This window comes from Scleropages formosus, chromosome 7 (genome assembly GCF_900964775.1).
Source record: "Scleropages formosus chromosome 7, fSclFor1.1, whole genome shotgun sequence".
Taxonomy (NCBI): Eukaryota; Metazoa; Chordata; class Actinopteri; order Osteoglossiformes; family Osteoglossidae; genus Scleropages; species Scleropages formosus.
In genome coordinates, this window is record NC_041812.1 from 9,036,213 (window position 1) to 9,054,875 (window position 18,663).

Consider the following 18,663-nt stretch of genomic DNA (forward strand, 5'->3'; position numbering starts at 1 on the left):
TCTGGGGAGCTACAACCAATTGTCCGCCGCGTCTCTCGTCACGTGGGAGCCTCTGGCCAATGCCCGCGCGCTTTTCCGGGTCACGAGGACCGCTGTGGGGCCAATCCGCGCCCGTGTCCATGGTCACGAGGAGCGCTGCGGGCCTTGCTTCGCAACCAACCGATGGGCCTGGTTTCCGTGTGGAGAGGCGGGAGTTCCCAGAGCCTCCGCCGTGGTTGTGGAAGAGGAACACCGCGGTTCGGCCCGTCTCCACTGCTGTCGCCAGCCAGCTCGCCGAGGCTGTGAGTGCGCGGATTGTGAGGAGAAGACGGACTCGTGAAGCGGCCCGACTTCCAGCTCAACCGCGCAGTCGGATTTGACGAAATTTGCGTCTCCGAGCCACCGAAAAACAACGAGTCGAAACTTCTCCCCTCTCGGGCGGTTTGCGGCCGGAAAGCCCGTTCCGCCTCCGGGGAAGAGTGGGAGGCGTCCCGTCCGACAGAGAGCGGTGGCGAGTCGCCGTCGTCTTGGAGCCCGAGCGGCACGGGGAGTGGTGGAGCGAGTCGACGGGTGAGTGTCTGGGCCCGACTGCTGCCGCCGGCGGCGAGTTGCCGCGACATGATGTCGCGATAGTGGTGGGACACGGCCGCGGCCGAGCTCCTTCAGGACGGTTAACCCGGAACATCGCGGTTCGCTTGCTGCGTTAGCGGCGAGCCGAGGCCTGGTCTGGCCCGCGAGCCGAGCACTAGGAGCGCGGGGTCAGTCCGACTCCCGGCGGAGGTGGCCGGCATGTTTCTCGGCGCGCTGCGGTCGTAACTCGTGGGGGGCTCTCCTAACGGGCCCGAGCGCGGCGCTGTGAACCGGCTGTCACGGCCTGGGCTGGTTCAGCCCCTGTTTACGTGCAAACTCTCTGTGGTCTGGGAATACGCCTTGGCTTGGCTTCATGTTAGTGAGACTTGAGTTGAGGAGGACTTCCCTCGACAGTTTTTTTTTGTGTACTTTTTGTGAGTTTTATTTTATTGCATTTTATTTCCTTAAAACTGGTAGCTTCAGCCAGGTCCAGCGCTGGCGGTAAAGCCTTTTTATACAAAACGCAGCACTTACTGTGTCCCTCCGCCGTGCCCCTTCGCCCGTGTCCATCTGCTGTGTCCCTCCGCCTGTTTCACTCAGTCAACTTCACATTCAACTAGTCCTGGTCATCCGCAGGTTAAAAAAAGTCATATTGTGAGTTTTACATGGATTCTTTCTTGACCTGTTTTCGTTAATGCAAGATAAGTGACCCCTGACCTCTCTCCTTTTGGGCCTAGTCTCTGGATGACACTAGCTTATTACTTCTATATTAATGGAGCCTGAAATCAGTTTGTGAAAGTGCTGTTCTTAGCAGAGTAACTGTGTGGGGGGGTGTAAATTTAAAAAAAAAAAAAAAAAAAAAAAAAAACCCTACAGAAGTTGTGTAGTTAATGCGAATTTGCACAAAATGCATGTCTTTGTTTGCATTTCTGTGTCTTTTTTTTTGGCTTGAGAAGAAGGCGAGACGCACAGCTGTGTCAGCTGAACATGGCCCGCACTGCGTTTCTGCCTGCGCATTGCCCCCCCCCCCCAGTCAGTAAATTGCACTATGATATATCCATTTATTTATATGACAGCCTCCTCTGAAGTGATGTATGTTATGCTGTTTGTACACTGATCTTTTTTGTGATTTACCCATTTATGCAGTTGAGTAATTTTTAGTGTCTTACAGTGAGCAGGGGTTCTAACCCCATGTCCTTCAGGTGCAACGTGGATGCTCTACCCACCATGATACCTTTTGGCCCAGGTGATTACATAAATACTGGAATTTCCTGGTGAGGGTTAAATTGCTGTATACCCTTTTTTAGGAGTTGACTGTACCCTCCATCTTATCTGTGAAGTGAAACAATTAAAATTGGAAATTGGATTGATTAATTTCTACAGCTGATCGCTCGTTCTGTTGACAGATCTGACGATTTAGCGCGTTACTTCAAAGTACAACGCATTTGTTTCATGGGATTGGAATCCCTGAGCCCATGGCAACAAGTGCTCTTGATTACTGCATGACGTCCTGCTCTAAAGCTGCCCTGGAGGTCGTTCTGGAAAAATGAGATTTGATCGTTTGCACATCTGTCTATTGCAGCTGTTGTGCTCCTGTTTAATGCAGACAAACAGATGTGTTTCTGTGTTAGGTCGCACGCAGAGTGAAAGTGAAGGGAATTACTGGTGTAACTGTAGTTACTCTATCAAGTATTTTTGACAGCTGTTTTTACTACGGACAGACAGTTGTTCCTGCAGTTTCCATGGTCTTTGGGTTCAGAGGGGTTTTTTTTTTTTTTTTTTTTTTTTTAAAAGTCTGAGTTGGTTCCTTGTGCTGCAGTTTATTCCCCTGCCGTCTGGTCCATGCAGCCAAGCTCCGAGTGTTCTTTCATATGTCAGATGGGTGCTGCGCATCCCCTCGTTCCATGCTCTGCTGTAAAAGATGCAGTAAATGAAGTGCTGGAGTGGTATCCTGTCCAGTCAGTCCCACTCTGGAGCCCCACCTTTCCGGCAGCAACGCCGGGTCACATCACTAAACATGGCAAAACAGACAGATGGGCCACACACAGTTCAAGAAATGCATTTAAGGGACGTATTTTAGTTCTGCTTGAATTCCACTTGAGTTCATGTCTTGTTGCCAAATGTTTATGGTGTTCTTCATGTTTTCACTTTCCTAGGATATTGCATAGATCGCATTCCTCTGAGCTCTCGTCTGCTCCGGCGTGTTAAATCTTTCACCGTGTGGATCTGAAGAGTACATTAGAAAATGGGTTCAATAGGTTAAGATACATTTGAGGTAATGTGCTCAACTCGGGCTACAGCAATGCTCCAAGTAGGGTAAAGCGGTTCTAGCCCCAGAGAGTACATGAGGGTCTTGCTTGGTAACCGGTTGTACCTCTGAGATACATCACCTTTCCTTGGAAACCCCATCAAACTCAGGTGTATTGTGTGATGAATGTACACAAGCACTTCAGGGAGTAAAGGTCAGTGTCAATTGTATAATTTACTGAATCTTTTGAGCACCGGTGTGAATGCTATAATCACTGATGACTGAACTGTTGAAGTTACTCAGAGCTTTTACCATTTCAGGGATGACATTTTGATCCATTCAGTTGCTCCCTCTTGTGGACAGGGGCTTGTTGACTTTTTGTGTGTACTGACCCTCAGCATGATGGAGTTCCACAAAAATACAATAGTTAACCTTTGGTTCAACGTGCATTTTTACCGATATAGTAAAGAGTGTGTATTTTCAGATGTACTATTTTGAAGGCTAGTACAGTGTAGACCCACAACGTATCTGTTCAATATGGTCCACGTTCACGTTGTGCATCTCACAAGTAGTGGATACAAATGTTACCTGTCGGTTGTGTTGTGCGTTATGGTTTTAAAAAAACTTGGTCATTTTGTTTGTAAAAGTGTCTTCTTTGAAGAGCTCTGTGTGAGTGTGAACACACAATTTCCCCCCTAAAAATGATAGTTCGTATAATGGATCCCATCATGAGGGGGTGACTTTACAGATCCGGATGGGGACAGTTAAGCAGAGGGATTTGTACTGTGTCTTGAGCTCGTCATAAAAATAGTGCCTTTTTATTTAGAGTTACTAAAGTAGTAATTGCCTTTAATAGAGTTGTGTAACCTTTTAAAGTTTTTCATTAGTGGTAACCACTTCTCCAGTGGAGAGTAGTGATGTGGAACCTACCCAAGAGGCATATGGGGGTGACCTAGATGCCCTGGATAGGACATATGTTCATTGCAGTCTTGCCCCACACACACTATAGGCAATTCAGGGTCACCAATCTACCTGGAACACGTGTCTTTAGATGGTGAGAACATGTCATTTTCACAAAGGGCTGTGAAGGATTCAAATCTACATCTGACTATGCAGGCACTGTGAGGCACCTTCAATACCCCCTGCACCATTGTGCCTCTCTTGATTTGCACAGCGCAAGGTAAATGGCCTTTAAAAAGAGGATTAGAGAACCTGAGGTGTTTCAGTATTGATTTTCCACATTCTGGTTCAAACAGGTTTGTGTGCTCTTCTGCATGGCCTACATGATGTTTAATTTTACATGAACAGTTAATGACAAATAAGCCATTTACTGTTTATCATTTCATTGGGAAAAATGTGACTAGAACCCTTTCTATAACGGAAAATAAGTGAATTAATATTTTTGAATCGTCATAATTAACTAATATGTACTTGAGTCATATAGTTTTTATTTATTTATCCTGTTTGGATGGCTCTAGACCCTTAACCACATTGCCATCTGCTGGCCCACTGACATTGATAAAATGGTGCTGTGTTTGGTGTGCAGCTCACTCAGTGACGAAGACACTTCTCCCTGGGGGATCAGGAAGCGGACGGCTCATGACTTCTGACCAGGACACGAAAGTTGTAGCTGAACCACAGGTGCAGCAGGTCCAGGAAGCCAAAGACAGCAGTCACTTGGTGAGTATGTTTTCCCCAACGGGCTCTGTCACCTCGCATCTTCTCGGTGTTTACTTTTTTGCTATTGAACCGAAGCTGTTTTATGCAGTGGTGCTTCTTTCTCGATGGAGTGGTTTGGAAGTGTCACACCAACCAAAAGCTGGCAGCATAACGTGTCATAATTTAGTCATTTTTAATTTCGCACTTTGCTAAAGGTTTGTTATTGTCTGCCTGATAATAGGTCTTCAGAGGGCCTTTGTGCATGCGCACAGGAGTGTGTGTGTGTACGCATGCGCACAGAATGGTGAACAGATGTGGGTTTGTTACAGGCCACTTGTCATGTGACATTCACATCTGGTGAAGAGTAAAGCATAGTTCTATGGCTCTGGCATGCACCGCGATACCGACTGAGTGCACCGTTAGACTAATGGCTTGGCACTATCTACATTCTTTTCCTTCAAGATTCTTATTTGTTCATTTCTCAGTCTTTCATTCAAAGTGACTTAATGTGCTAAATTTTTAAACTCAGCTTCTTATACTGATATACCCATTTATACAGCTGGGTCATTTTTACTGTATCAGTTCAGTGCAGGTACCTTGCTCAAGGGTACTACAGCAGGAGTGGGGATTTTAACCCCTGTCCTTTGTTTGAAAGTCAAAGAGTGGAATATGAACTGTCCAGGATGGTGACATGTGAGAAAGACAGCCCATTGTAGTGTGTTCACCATGTTGGTTGTTAGTAGTGGAGCCAGTGTCTGCTCAGGGTGTCCTACAGTTGCTTAGATTACATAAGGTTTATTATTAATATACGTAGTATTAGTGGGCATAGTCCAAAAGACATGCTGCTCAGTGACTCTAAATTGCCCTTAGTGTGTGAAAGGGTCAGTGTGTATCTACCCTGTAATGGAGTGTTGTCCCATCCAGGGTGTACCCACACTCAACCTTGAATCCAGTGCTTCTGGGATAGACTCTAAGTCACTGAGACTCTGATCAGGATAAGTGGTTGTTGAAACTGGATGTATTATTAGTGAGCACGTGTGTCTTTTTTCTCCATTACAAATACGTTTATTCGTTTAGCTGATGCTTTTCTCCAAAGCAGCTTACAATATTAAGCTACTTGGTTATTTACCCATTTATGCAGCTGAGTAATTTCAGTGGAGCAATTTAGGGTAAATACCATGTTCAAGGGCGCTACAGCTGGAGATGAGACTCGAACCTGCAACCTTTGAGTCCAAAGGCCACAGTGATAACCACTGCGTTACCAGCTGCCCATATTTTACATTTACACTTATTCATTTAGCAGAAGCTTTTGTCCAAAGCAACGTGTATCTCAGCAAAAGTACAATTCATGCATTACATTGAGAGAAGGAGACATAGCTGCAGACATGAGTCTCAAGCAAACCTAATTTGTTCCCTACCACTTGCTGCACCGAGGTTCATCGTAGGTAGGTGCATAAGACACAAATCCTGATACCCACACAATTTTTTAAAATATTCTAAGATACACAAATGAGCAGTACAATACCAGAGTGATGGCTGAATAACAAAATGTTATGTGCTGAAGGACAAGTGTCAAGGTAAACTGATTAACTTTGTGTGCAGCTGCCTCACCTTGGCCATGATGCATGTGGACAGGAACAGACCACCATCAAATTGCATTCCATAGCTTTTTCTGAATTTAAGCATCCATGGCAAGGAAGGCCTAGAGCTTGGCAGGGCACACTTTGGCTTGGCAGTAAGGCATTCTGGGATTCATTGTTGAGTTTTGATGGCCAGCAGCAGATTATTCCTTCATGTCTGAATTTCTACTGCCGATGGCCCACCATCCTTGAACTTTGTAGAAAGTTCTCTTGAGGGTGGCACAGTGTGTAGTGCTAGGAGCTCATATCTAGACTGTTTGGATATAGGTTCAAATCCAAGCTGTCCTGTGGAGTTTGCATGTTCTTTCTGTGGGTTTCCTTCAGGTGCTCAGGTGTTCTTCCACAGTCCAAAGACATTTCAGGTTGGTTGATAACTCTAAATTGCCCTCTGTGTTAGTGTGTGTAATGTTGTTAAGTGGTGGACTTGTGTTCTGTACAGCCTGTATTCTGCTTCTCACCCTAAGGTTTCAGGATTACTTTGGTGTGTGCGAGAGAATGATCTTGGTAATAACATGGTCCTGTCTAAAATGAGATGACATTGTCTGCAGGCAGAGTGGAAAGTTTGTTTGGTTTGACTTTTTAAAGTGTTTGGACATGGCGTCTCCTTAACCACATGGCTTCCTACCCATGGCTTTGTATCAGGTCATGTGGTCTCAGCAGGAGGAGAGCTTCTCCTAACCAGATGGAGAGAGGCCTTATTTTGGGAAGCAGTTCCTGTGCAAAACAGGCAGAATGAATCGGGGTGAGTTATGGCTGCTTCCTGTGGTGCAGCGAAGGCCTGAAGGTAGCATGCCCAGGTGTCCAGTGTGTGGAGCGTCTTTCTACCTGGAGTCTGCTGAGATGTAGCTGCTGAGGGGAAAGGAAGCAGAGGAAGGATTTCCAGAGCAGGGTTTGGCACATGCGTTGCTTGGTGGGCTGACAGGCGGCGTCACTTGTCCTGATGCTGTCGGCTGCAGGTCCCTCGAGATTGGCAGCAGAGTTAACGCTGCTTTGGAGGGCTTTTGGGGTTATACAAACATTCAATGAGTAATGAATCATCTCCAAAGAGACACTGTGACGTACGAATAGGAAAATGGACCGGATCATTTGCAGGTAATTTCAATGCGATGAATGGTATTTCTGCTGCATAGAGGCAGAATGAGTGTGTGGTGTGTTTTTTGTGATGATGCGCGTACACCCAGATGACCTGGGCTGCCTTTGAAACCACACCTTCCCTGGAATACAGCCCACGCTCCTACCCCTTGTGTCTACAGACTCTGTGACTGGTAGGGAATCGGATGCTCAGTTCTGCATGCATCCCAGCAAACACCTTGACACCTTGTCTGGGGTTTTACTGCTGTTGTGACCACAAACAAAGATAATGTAACCTTAACCACGACTCTTCAGGTGGCCGCTGGCAGAAAGAAGACAAACCACTGTGAAACTCAACACTTTTAACCTGTATTTAGTGCCCCTGAATTTTGCCAGATTTTCACCAGACCTTGAAATCAGACTTTGTGCCCCCCCCCCCCCCCCCCCCCCCCACCACCACCCACCAGGAGTCCACTGTTCTACCACTGCTTTTGGTTCTCTCTGTGCCTGATTTTACTGTAGAAGCCAAGTTAACAGAATTTAAATGTTTGCTGCTTTTTTTTTTCCCCCTCTACACTTGTTCTTCTCACAGCCTTTCAGTTGTCCTCTTGTCTTTGAGGGCGTTGCGGTCGGACCCCTGAGTGACAAACTTAATTGCCTTTTGAAGCAGTTCAGGTTGATTTGTTTATCTGACATGTCTACCTGGAGTTGCTAACAATGATAGATCCTTTGATACCTTAGGCCAGGTTTTACTGGATAGATTCAGGGTAAACACTTTGCTCAAGGGTACTACAGCAGGGGGTTGGATTTGATCGCAGGTTCTTTTGGTTGTAATACAGCAGCTCTAGTTACTGCACCACCTGTTGTAAATGCTTTTTGAAAGGCTTGTAGTGTTTTAAACTTTGGAAAAGGGTATCTTCTGGGTAAAGACCCGTCTATGAAAAGTCACGATTTATGCTTTACGTGTAGCAGCACAAACTTTAGCTGAAGAGTTTGAGATCGCAGGTGATCAGAGGGTCTTTAATTTCAAGTTTGCATTTTCATTGATTTGAGTAATTTAGGAAAAACTTCAATGAAGTGTTGCTGTAGTTGACTTCACTGTTGGCTTTCTCGAAATGTTTGCTGATATTGTTTTTGTCACAGGAATGCGCCAAGGTTTCTGATCTGAACCCAAATGCCAAAGTATGGTCCAGTCACGTGCTGAATTTGGACACACCCGGGACTGATGCTGCCACTGCTGTGAAGACTTGGAAGGAAGCCTCCAAGAGCCCGAGCAACCCTTTTCAGGCTGGTGAGTGTCCCGGCAGCTTTCTCGTGGAAAATCGCCTTGGATCGCACCACGTAATCGAGTAGTTGGAATTCTGCCTGCTCCTGTCCTGACTGCCACCCCAGCAGATTCTCCTGGGGAATTGACATAAGTGCTCATTTGTATTCTGCGACTTGTGCGCTCTTAATTTTGAAGATGGTACACTAATTGCACTGTGGTGTTGACATGATCATTTCAAATAAGCAGTCCTTTCCGGCGTGCAGTTTTCGGTGACATTCAAACTGTCCCATCTACATATCACTCTGTGCTGCTCTGGTTGGCGTTGCCCTGCAGGGAAGGACAGTGCCACTGTAGCGGTCATGTCATGTTTCGGTCAAATTTGGCAAACATATTGAATGTTGGCAGGGCATGAGGCAGGTGAGGACGACAGCAAGCTGCGTGAGGAGCCCCTGTCCCCAGACTCCCAGGAGCCTCCTACTGACATCCTGGAAGATCCCACCCAGATGGCTGCCATCCTTCCCGAGTGCCAGGACTCCATTTACGGCCATTTTGAGCCCAGCCACGGACACGTCCCCACTGGTAAGGAGGCTTCTGTTTTAAAAAAAAAAAAAAAAAAAAAAAAAAAACCTGTTCCTGTTGTGGAAAGGCAAAGTGTTAATTAGGTGGATTTGGTTGGTTTGTGTGTAGACAACATATTGTCAACACATTTTTTTTGTTTCACATCAGATACAATGCAGTTGTTTCATGTGATGGCTGAAAAGTGCCAGAAAACATCTTGCATGGCAAAAGACCAAGTCTTTTGTAGATTGAGATGTAACTTTGGAGAAGCTCACGCTCTGCCTCTTCCTCTTATCAGCTGTCAGCGGTCCCCATCAGGAGAACCAGCAGGAGGACCTGTGGGAGCAGTTAAAGAAGACCCTGGAGTTCTGCTTATCCCGGCAAGTGGTCCATCTGTGATCCCTGCGTGTCCTGTCATGGTCCTTACGTGGCAGTTCTTTGCACACTCCAAAGTGCATGTTGGTAGTTCTTGCATTCAATGCAGAACAGTGGCCTTCTGGTCATTGTTACACTCTACTTGACTGTACAGATGGATGAGTGTGAGATGGAACTCCCTGAGTGATCCCTTGGCAGCGTAGCCAGAAACTGAACCAGATTGTCCTCCACCACCACCTCACCACCTGTTGCTTAAATTAGCCATGTTTAGTGCGGTGGCGCAGTGGGTTGTACCGCAGTCCTGCTCTCCGGTGGGTCTGGGGTTCGAGTCCCGCTTGGGGTGCCTTGCGGCGGACTGGCGTCCCGTCCTGGGTGTGTCCCCTTCCCCCTCCGGCCTTACGCCCTGTGTTGCCGGGTAGGCTCCGGCTCCCCGTGACCCCGTATGGGACAGGCGGTTCTGAAAATGTGTATGTAGTTTCATCTCTTGCTCTACTGCTGACTTTCTTTGAAAGCAAGTGAACTGTAGAGACAAGAGGCTGTTTGTTTTGTGGTTCTCTGGTCAAATTGACTAGATGAATCTGAGTTGCTGGTGCTTGATGTTTGTTACACTGCTTCTGAAGTCCAGCACACCTGCTTCTCTCATATGGCACAGCTATGTACTGTAGCAGTCTGCTAGGTTACTGACCTTACCATCTCCTGCAGTCTGACCCAGCAGTAATATCTTTGCCCTTCAAATGTAGAAAATGACTTCCTACTAATTTTGTGTGTGTTCCTCAACCCACTTTGTACCCAGTTTTAACACGTTCCCAGTGTGGCTGGGACGAGCATCCAGCTGTTCGCAAATGCAGTGCGCGTGCAGGACAATGCCACGCTCTTTGTTTCTATCTTCCTGTCGTTGGTGGCTTGTGCTCTGTAAATGCAAGCTTTATTTAAACTGTGGAGAATGTGGCAGTGGGCGGCCCGGGGCACGCGACAGTGAGTGACTTTCTGGGTTCTGTTCCCTTTTATTTCAGTGAGAACCTTGCCAGCGACATGTACCTCATCTCTCAGATGGACAGCGACCAGTATGTGCCAATTATGACCGTAGCAAACCTGGACCAGGTCAAGAAGCTCAGCACTGACACGGACTTGATCGTTGAAGTTTTGAGGTGTAAGTATACCTGTGAATATCTTACCGAGGTACTAAAGGTATTGTAAGAACTAAACATCTAGTCAAGTTAGCGATTTGGCTGTAACTGCAGTCAAATTTAAATATATTTAAATTCTAATTGATCCTTTATGACATACGCTATTTTAATGGTGATCACTACTAAATCTGACATTTTTCTCTCAACACTTTAAATTTAAATCTTGGCCATGTCCTGCTCTCTGACTCTTTAGCTTTGCCTCTGGTCCAAGTGGACGAAAAGGGCGAGAAGGTGCGGCCCAACCAGAACCGCTGCATCGTCATCCTCAGAGAAGTCCCCGAGTCAACGCCGATGGAGGCAAGTCCGTTACTGTTTTTGTACTGTGGAGGCCTCTTAGCAAACGGAAAAACACATTCTTTGTGGGTGTTGTTCGTAGCCTTCTGCAGGGAGCTTTATTTGCATCATTGTCTATTCGATGAGCCTACCGGTCCTGTTGTGTTCCGTCTTGGCTCCATCCTCCCTTTGCTTCTGTGATGTGTGTGGGACTCATCTGTGTCCTCAAGTATATTTAAATCCGGAGTTCCAGCCACTTGAAAGGAGACATTCCTGTATACCTTATATTATGATGGGTCTTTGAGAATTCATAATTCAATTTTTATAATCTATTGGTATATTAACATTTTCTTTACCAATCCTTTTTCTCCCCCTCCCTCAAATTTCTATAGCTTACCCTCTGGGTTAGTAGTTGAGTACTCAAATGGAATAGGAGTGTGGCACCATCTTAACAGAGCTCACTTGCAGCCCATCTAGTGTTCCTTGGTCTCTGTATGTCTTAATTGCATTTTTTTTTTTTTAAAACTCATTACAGATTTTTGCAGAACCTCATCAGTAAATCAGATCAAGGGACATCTGTATTAACCTTTTATTGATTTCTTCCCCCCCCTCCCTGCCCAGCTCCAAAAAAACACTTTTGGTGCCTTGATCCCAATTCAGCCAGAATTTTAAGAATAATTGGCTTTTGCAGCAGGAGGTTGGATTTGATCCCAACACTATAATTTGATGGTCTTAGTTTTTTTTTTTTTATATATATATATATATATATAAACAGTTTGCCTTTGAGCTTTAATTTTTTTTTTTTTTTTTTGATAAAAGCACAATCCTCTGGACAATAAATTCTTATTTTGGGCCCTGCTTATTAGAATTTTTTTCTTAAAAAATACAAAGTAGTAACTCAGATCTGTTTTATAGACTTTGTGGTATATGATATAACTTATAAGGTTGTTTAACCACCTCTTACTTTTTGCCAGGAGGTGGAGGCTCTTTTCAAGGGCGAAAACTTGCCTAAATTCATAAACTGTGAGTTTGCCTACAACGACAACTGGTTCATAACCTTTGAATCAGAAGCTGACGCACAACAGGTATGTTTTCATAGCTCCTTTGAGTTCAACACAAATCTGAAGAAATTTTCATACATATTTAGCTACTTGGCATGTTTTGTGGAAAGTGGATATTATCGGTCTCTCCGGGGGGAAAAAAAGAAAAAGTTTCCCTTAATTGGAAATCTTTGTCTGTCCTATAGGCATATCGGTATCTTCGTGAAGAAGTGAAAACCTTTCAAGGGAAACCTATTAAGGTACTACTATAGCTGTCAGTTTATATATTAGTTTAATCACCTTTTGCGGAATTTGTATAAATAGGATTTGGTGTATCTGAAAACAGTTCTATTGATTTAGACCACATAAAATAAAATTTTGTTCTTTTGTGTACTCAGGCACGGATAAAGGCAAAGGCAATCGCCATCAACACCTTCCTGCCGAAGAATGGCTACCGACCAACGGACACGAACCCCTTCGCTCAGCAGCGCTACACGTCCTTCTACGTGCCCCCTGTGTATAGCCCCCAGCAGCAGTTTCCACTCTACAGCCTGATTGCCCCCCAGGCCTGGACAGGAACACCCGGGTTCATAGAGCCCACACTGGTGCGTAGCCCCACTTTTACACCACTGAAGAATTCTTATGCCCGATGAACAAACATTTTGCTTTTTTTACTTTTACAGAATATTTTAAAATGTATGTATTGTTTATGGTGACTTTGAATAATTCTTTAAAGTATTCATAGTGAGTTAAATTTTTGTTTCCAATAGGTGACACCTTTCCATAATGCTGGATTCATCAATGGATTCACTACATCTCACACATTCAAGCCTGCTACATCACCTCTCACTATCAGACAGTATACCCCCAGAACCAGGTTTGAGAGAGATTTTCCTTAAATGTTGTTTTCCAGGCATTTATGGTTTTCTCTCTGCTTATGTTCAGTGAAAGAGAGCCTTATAAGCTCTGGTCTGCAGTTGACACTTTCCTGCCATGGCATTGTGCCAGAGGTTCTTTTCTCAGTGAGAGCATGACGCTCACTTGTGTGTTTGGCAGGAATCACACCAAACCGCACTCACGACCTTTGCTGGGCACAATGGATCGCTGCACTGGGCTTCTTGACAGTCCTGCCATCTTCAGTTTCCCTGGAGAGCGAGTGCTAAACGGCGTACGTGGCCCACAGGCCCGGCCGCCCCTCCAAAGTCGAGCACGCCTTCAGGCGGGGCTGGGATATCCACGGCGAGATGTGGGCACAGGCCGCGTGGAACCTGCCACCACAGACTACTCAATGGGTGTAGGCCTGGGGCTGGGCAGGGGAAGGTACAGTATCTCAGAACATCACTGGGTAGAAGACCATTCCTCACCCATCACCTTATTGAAATTCCTCTGCCTGTGTCCTTGTTACAGATTGCTATGAAATGTGTTTTTTTTTTTTTTTTTAATACACTAAGTTTTAAAATGTTTTTCTTCCCTTGAAGGAAAAATATTTACGGATATAGGAAAAAGAGGGATGAAAAATTTACAGTAAGTTTTCTTTAAAATCTGAGCTTTTTACTATGTGGTAGATTTAACACTTTCTGTGGTTATAAACTGCTATGAATTTTGATTTGCACCATTCATCAGTACTTTGTTAAAGAATTCTACAAATCTGACACTGGCACTTTTCCCTGCACAGAGAGTCCCTACATCACCCCCACCCCAGAAGCCTCCCTCCCCAAGCTTTGAGTTGGGACTCTCCAATTTCCCACCACTGCCTGGGGCAGCAGGACATCTCAAGGTTGAGGAGGCCTTGGAAGGCAGGCTGTCCAGTCTGGTGGTGAGCAACACCAAGGACAAGGTGCGTGCGTGCAAACCATTTGTGTCACACTGAAATCAGTTTCAGGTTTTTTATTTTTTTTTAAAAAAGGTGCAGTTAAAGGTGTACCCCTGACAAATTCTGTGTGACAATATATCATACAGTGGTTCTTTCATTTGCACATTTTCAAAGATAGGAAAGTTTTCCAGTCTATTTTTAGTTGTTGCTCCTTTTCAGAAATTTCTCTTGTGGAGTGAGTGTGTCCTGTTTGCCTTTCCAGCCAATAGGTGGCAGTAAAGAGCACCCAAACAGTAGGCCTGTGTGGGCACATTAATTCAACTCACTTCCATAGTGTTTACTAGCACAACACAAGCTTGTATCTTGAATGCCAAGGATCAACAAGATGAGTTAATGGTGCACATATACATGTGTTCAGTTGGTCAGCATTGGATAGTTTGAGAATGTATTTTTAAAGTGCAAAAACTTTAATGTAGCTTTTTTTTTTCCTCTCCTTAGAACATAACCTGTTAATAAATTGAGATTTTTGAATTATGAACCATTTACTGATTGGGATTTAGTGGTAAAACTGACATTGGAGATGCGAATGGAGTGATTCTTTAGGGGTTTTTTTTTTTTTTTTTTTTTTTTTTAATCCTGTCAGACTGGCTTCTGTTTCCAGTCTTGACAGGAGATATAAATGTTGTCTGGTTTTATGAACAGGGCGTTTTGTTTTTTGGCCCAACAACCAGCCCCCTTTTTTTTGCGCTTGAAAATGGGGCAAAAAGGTAACGTTTTTCTTTATTTCATGGTTTTGTGTTAAATTTTTTTTTTTTTTTCTCTCCCTCCTCTTCCCCTGTGGCTGATAAAAATGGTAATATTTTGTGTTCTGAACAATGTTTGTGTTTAGAGGTGAACTTCATCTGAACGTTGCGTGCGTGTCTGTATGCACCCCTTCTAGACGCTACTGTGAAGTTTTTTTTTCTTTTTTTTTTTTTTTAAGTTCCAGAACCTGAACGTTGATGCCAGCACCAACACTGTTCCCTTGGGTATCCCCAAGGAGCCTACAGAGATGGTTTCCCCACCCCTGCCGTTGAGCCTCCAGCCTCCACCTTCTCCTCCACGTTCTCCCAAGTGAGTGTATCGCAAGACCACTTCATGTCAACTGCTTCCCTGCTCTGGATGTGGTGATGTGACACAACGGTTTTCTCGCAGTGAGCCCACAACACCAGACCCCAAGGTCCCTCTGGAGCGACCAGCTGCCTCTCTCACTTCTGCCAGCAAGTCAGTCCAAGTCAATGGTGCTGCCACAGTGAGTAAACACTCTGTGCAGACACTGGCCATTCGTGACCTGTCCCTACAGAACCACCGTAGCCCATTGCTCTTTGCAGGCACTTCCTACCATCTGCTTACCACACCTCCTCCACTATTTCAGTTCACTGCTATTTTCATGTTTTATAAGTCCAGGGGAAATTGCAGCCATTGGACAGCAGGGTATGGCTAGTACCTGTCCATTTAATTAATGGCATATTAATGATTGAGCAGCCTTATATTATTCAAACAGTGTGAATTTTTTTTTCCTCTGTAACCACTTTGGTTGCATACTGAGCATGTTGATATACCGGCTGGGTTCTGTTTGAGAGATGTTCAGATTGGTTCCCTCGTGGTGTTTCCTTGCTGAAGTTAGTGATGTTACTGTGCAGGCAAGGCATGAGCTTAGTGTCATGCGTGTCCAGGTTTTCCCCCAAATGTGATGTCTGACACTTTTAGGATTCCTTTGACATATATCATCACAATAATGCCAATGCACAATCTCCTTTCCCCAACAGGAGCTTCGGAAGCCCAGCTATGCGGAAATTTGCCAGCGGATAAAGGAGACTCCGTCACTACAGGCTCAGAAAGATGCCAAGGTGCCTGGTGGGGGTGCTTCCCCTATCCCTGCCAGCGACGACAGAAAATGCCCCGACACGCTTGGCGACAAGGCCGAATCCGCAAAGTCCCTCCCAGCTCGGTCCAGAGACGGGAGGAAGCCAGTGGGTCCGAGGCCTTCCCCTCCTCCTGCTCCTGCTCAAGGGAGTGACAGAGTCCCAACAAAGAGCTCCCTCCACCCTCAGAAGTCCCCACAGTAACCGCTCCAGAAAACGTGTCGGGGTTGTCAAATGTGTCACAGAGCGGCCAGTTTGCAGTAAAAGTGGGATCACTGGACCAGGACTTGCAGACAGAGGCACCTTTGTGTGTAGCGCAAGTTCATCATACCCACTATTTATTTTGCCTCTTCATCATTACTTCTCTATTCTCTTGTCAGGAGCCTTTCTCTGTCACAGCCAAGCAGGCCTTTGCTGGTTTTCTTCAGGCTCTTTGGTCCTGGAGGTGAAAACTGGCTTTACTGGCCTCCAGGCTGCAGAGGGAGCTACTCCCATTTTATTTGAGGAGACAAGTAAGCTACAAAAAGTGTGCAGGTTTAACCAGAGCTGAACCAGGAGTTTTCCTGTGTTTTTGTGATTTATTTGGTCCAAATTTGATTCTGGTTTGTTGCATTTCAGTAGAACAGCCTGTAAACCCATTTGTTTTATATGGCTTTTAAAAGCTTAGTTTATCATTACACTAGATTTTTCTGACTTGGTTGGAATAACTGGCTTTTCTTTTTTTAATAGTTTGGCTGTAAATTCCTGAATCCTTTCTCTCAACAAAAAAATCTTTTTAACACCACCATGTGGAACTTTGGTTGTACGGTTTTTTTTGGACTTTTGGAATCACTTGTACAAGTGCTAATTTATGTTTTCTGGTTGTTTTTAGGGTGTCGTGGAAAGAGTTTTGGTTACCCTTCATAAATTTAGAAAATATTAAAATGCAAAGCTAGTGTGGTGTTGAAGAGGCTGTTCCGCGTGAGTGGAAATGTGTTCCTTTTGTGAGCAGATAGTGATTAAGTGATCATCTTGTCAGTCAGCATCTGCAGACTTGGTTATCTCCCTGACAGCAGGGTGTGTTTGGGGTACAGACACTATCGGCAGCAATAAACATGAATGATTTGCTTTCTGTAGAACTGGAAGGTTTATCTTGCTGCGGGGTTTTTTTTTTTTTTTTTAAACATGCAGGACATTTTGTTAGCCTTTCATTTAGTCTTGGTGCTAGTGGTTGACTCTGAGGATCGTTCCTTTCGTTGGTCTTGTACTGTATTTAGAGATACCGATCTCTTATCTTGTGCACTATTTAATTTCAAGAGAAATTGGTTAATTTCTGGTGTAACTTCAACAGTTTCTTCCAGTGCAAAAAGGGAACCTGATTGGCCGACAGTTGTGAAATATGCTTGGTAATGTCCATCCAGCTCCAAAGCCCTTCGCAGGGAAACCTGTCTGCTGCGACTTCTTGATATGAAGTGCAAAAGCAGGTTATTTCGATCATCAGTACAATTGCTTGACTCCTTATTGTACCTTCTAACAGCCAGTTTAACAAAAGTCAATGGAGAAGTAACCATACTGACACTGGCGCTTCGTGGAACTCTCCGTGATGGGAACAGTCATAATTGTCTGCTTGAGGTTATAGGGATTTTTTTCCCCCTTCTGTGGATTGGGGTGGTTATTCAGCTTGTACGTTTATAATCCTGATGCGTTGCTCTAGATCCTCGATTCCAGATTTGTTTTGTGCTCTGGAGGTGCATCATGCAGAAGAACAGACCCGTGTGATTGTTCACGCTGGTTTTTTGTCTTCGCTTTTTTCTGAGTATTTCCTGTGGTGGCAACGTGAGCGTACTACAGTGGTAACTTGCGGTTATCGGCCGTGCTTGAAATTCCCCAGAGCTTTCCTGGAAAATGTTGGCATGTTGAAGTCCTTCTTCCCACTACGCAGCGGAGGATCAGTTTGTGGAGCCATTTGAAAATTTCTCATGCGTTGTTTGACTCACTGTGGAATGTCGCCCTTCAGTGGATCGTAGAGCGAGAGCTTGGCTTCTTGTCCGGGATGATGATGATGCAGTTTAGCCTGGCCAAGGGGATTCTTCACTGTGGGTTTGTTGGTTCGAATAACCCGCTTTGTCCTTGTACCCCAGACCCCCTAACTCTGTGCTCCGTTCACAAGTGCTCCTCTCTGGACATTTGTGATTTATCTTGTATCGCCAACGTCTTCCCGCATGCAGGAGTAGGGAGGACTCTGGAGAGCAACAACGGCCATGAGGGCCGGAGCTCATCAGCCGTCCTTTCTTCTCATCAGCCGCCTGGCTTTTAGTGGCGTTTCCTTTGATCAGTTTCTTGTTTGTATTTAAAATTTGAAGGACTGAAATGCACTAGGGGAAGCAGCCTAACTGCAACTAATTATTTTTATGGTGTCGTTCACACCATCGTGCACCACAAACATTTTCAAACCAATGCTGTTTATTCCACAAAGATATATCATTTAAAATGGTTTTCTTTCAGAGGAAACATGAATATATATATATGTAAAAATATATATAATTTCCATCCAGTGTTTGAAAACTTGAATTTTATTTAAACTTGAAGATGACTTTGCCTTAACTTTTTTATATGACAGCGTAGTTTGCTTTTGAACCCCAAACGGGTTAAAGAGAGCGACACACAGGAAAACTCGGTGACATGTCACCAGTCTCACTTGGCCTAGAAAAAAATATATAAATCTAGCAGCAGATAACATTTTTGTAATATACATAAAAATCGTATTTTTCCTTTTTTTCTCTTCTGTTTTCGGTATCTTTTGAGTTTGTTTTGGAAAATTAAATTCTGTAAATGCAAATAGTCGATACTGTATGAAATATGTGCACTTTGGAGTGTGTGCTCTGCTTGTACATTTTGTAAATAATCAGAAAAATATAAGAGGTACCTTAAAGTGATTTAAAAAAATATTCTGATCTTGTTGAAATATTAATGTTGCTCTTCAGCTGGGTGTCGGTTGACAGCTAATGGTGTGTTTTTGTTTTCTTTTTTTTTTTTTTAAAATATAATCTACTCTCCCCCCCCCCCTTTGGGATTGTTCACTGTTGTGACAGCCAGACAA

At 44.6% G+C, this 18,663-nt stretch overlaps 1 protein-coding gene across 1 annotated transcript; it reads left to right on the forward strand.

Moving 5' to 3' along the window:
- Positions 1-121: 121 nt before the first annotated feature.
- larp4b (La ribonucleoprotein 4B) lies at positions 122-18,290 on the forward strand. Its single transcript, XM_029253798.1, has 17 exons — positions 122-549; positions 4,344-4,477; positions 8,311-8,458; positions 8,840-9,013; positions 9,291-9,372; positions 10,381-10,517; positions 10,748-10,851; positions 11,802-11,912; positions 12,074-12,127; positions 12,266-12,472; positions 12,638-12,744; positions 12,924-13,187; positions 13,346-13,391; positions 13,543-13,704; positions 14,663-14,793; positions 14,875-14,971; positions 15,489-18,290. Exons 2-17 carry the CDS (start codon positions 4,397-4,399, stop codon positions 15,786-15,788), a joined length of 2,205 nt encoding a protein of 734 aa, XP_029109631.1. The 5' UTR covers positions 122-549; positions 4,344-4,396; the 3' UTR covers positions 15,789-18,290.
- The last annotated feature ends 373 nt before the right edge of the window (positions 18,291-18,663 follow it).

Coding starts and splice junctions, on each gene's coding strand:
- larp4b (XM_029253798.1), top strand. CDS start 4,397: ATGACTTCTGACCAGGACACGAAAGTTGTAGCTGAACCACAGGTGCAG. Junction 10,518..10,747: donor GATCGTTGAAGTTTTGAGGT/GTAAGTATACCT, acceptor CTGACTCTTTAG/CTTTGCCTCTGGTCCAAGTG. Junction 13,188..13,345: donor CTGGGGCTGGGCAGGGGAAG/GTACAGTATCTC, acceptor CTTCCCTTGAAG/GAAAAATATTTACGGATATA.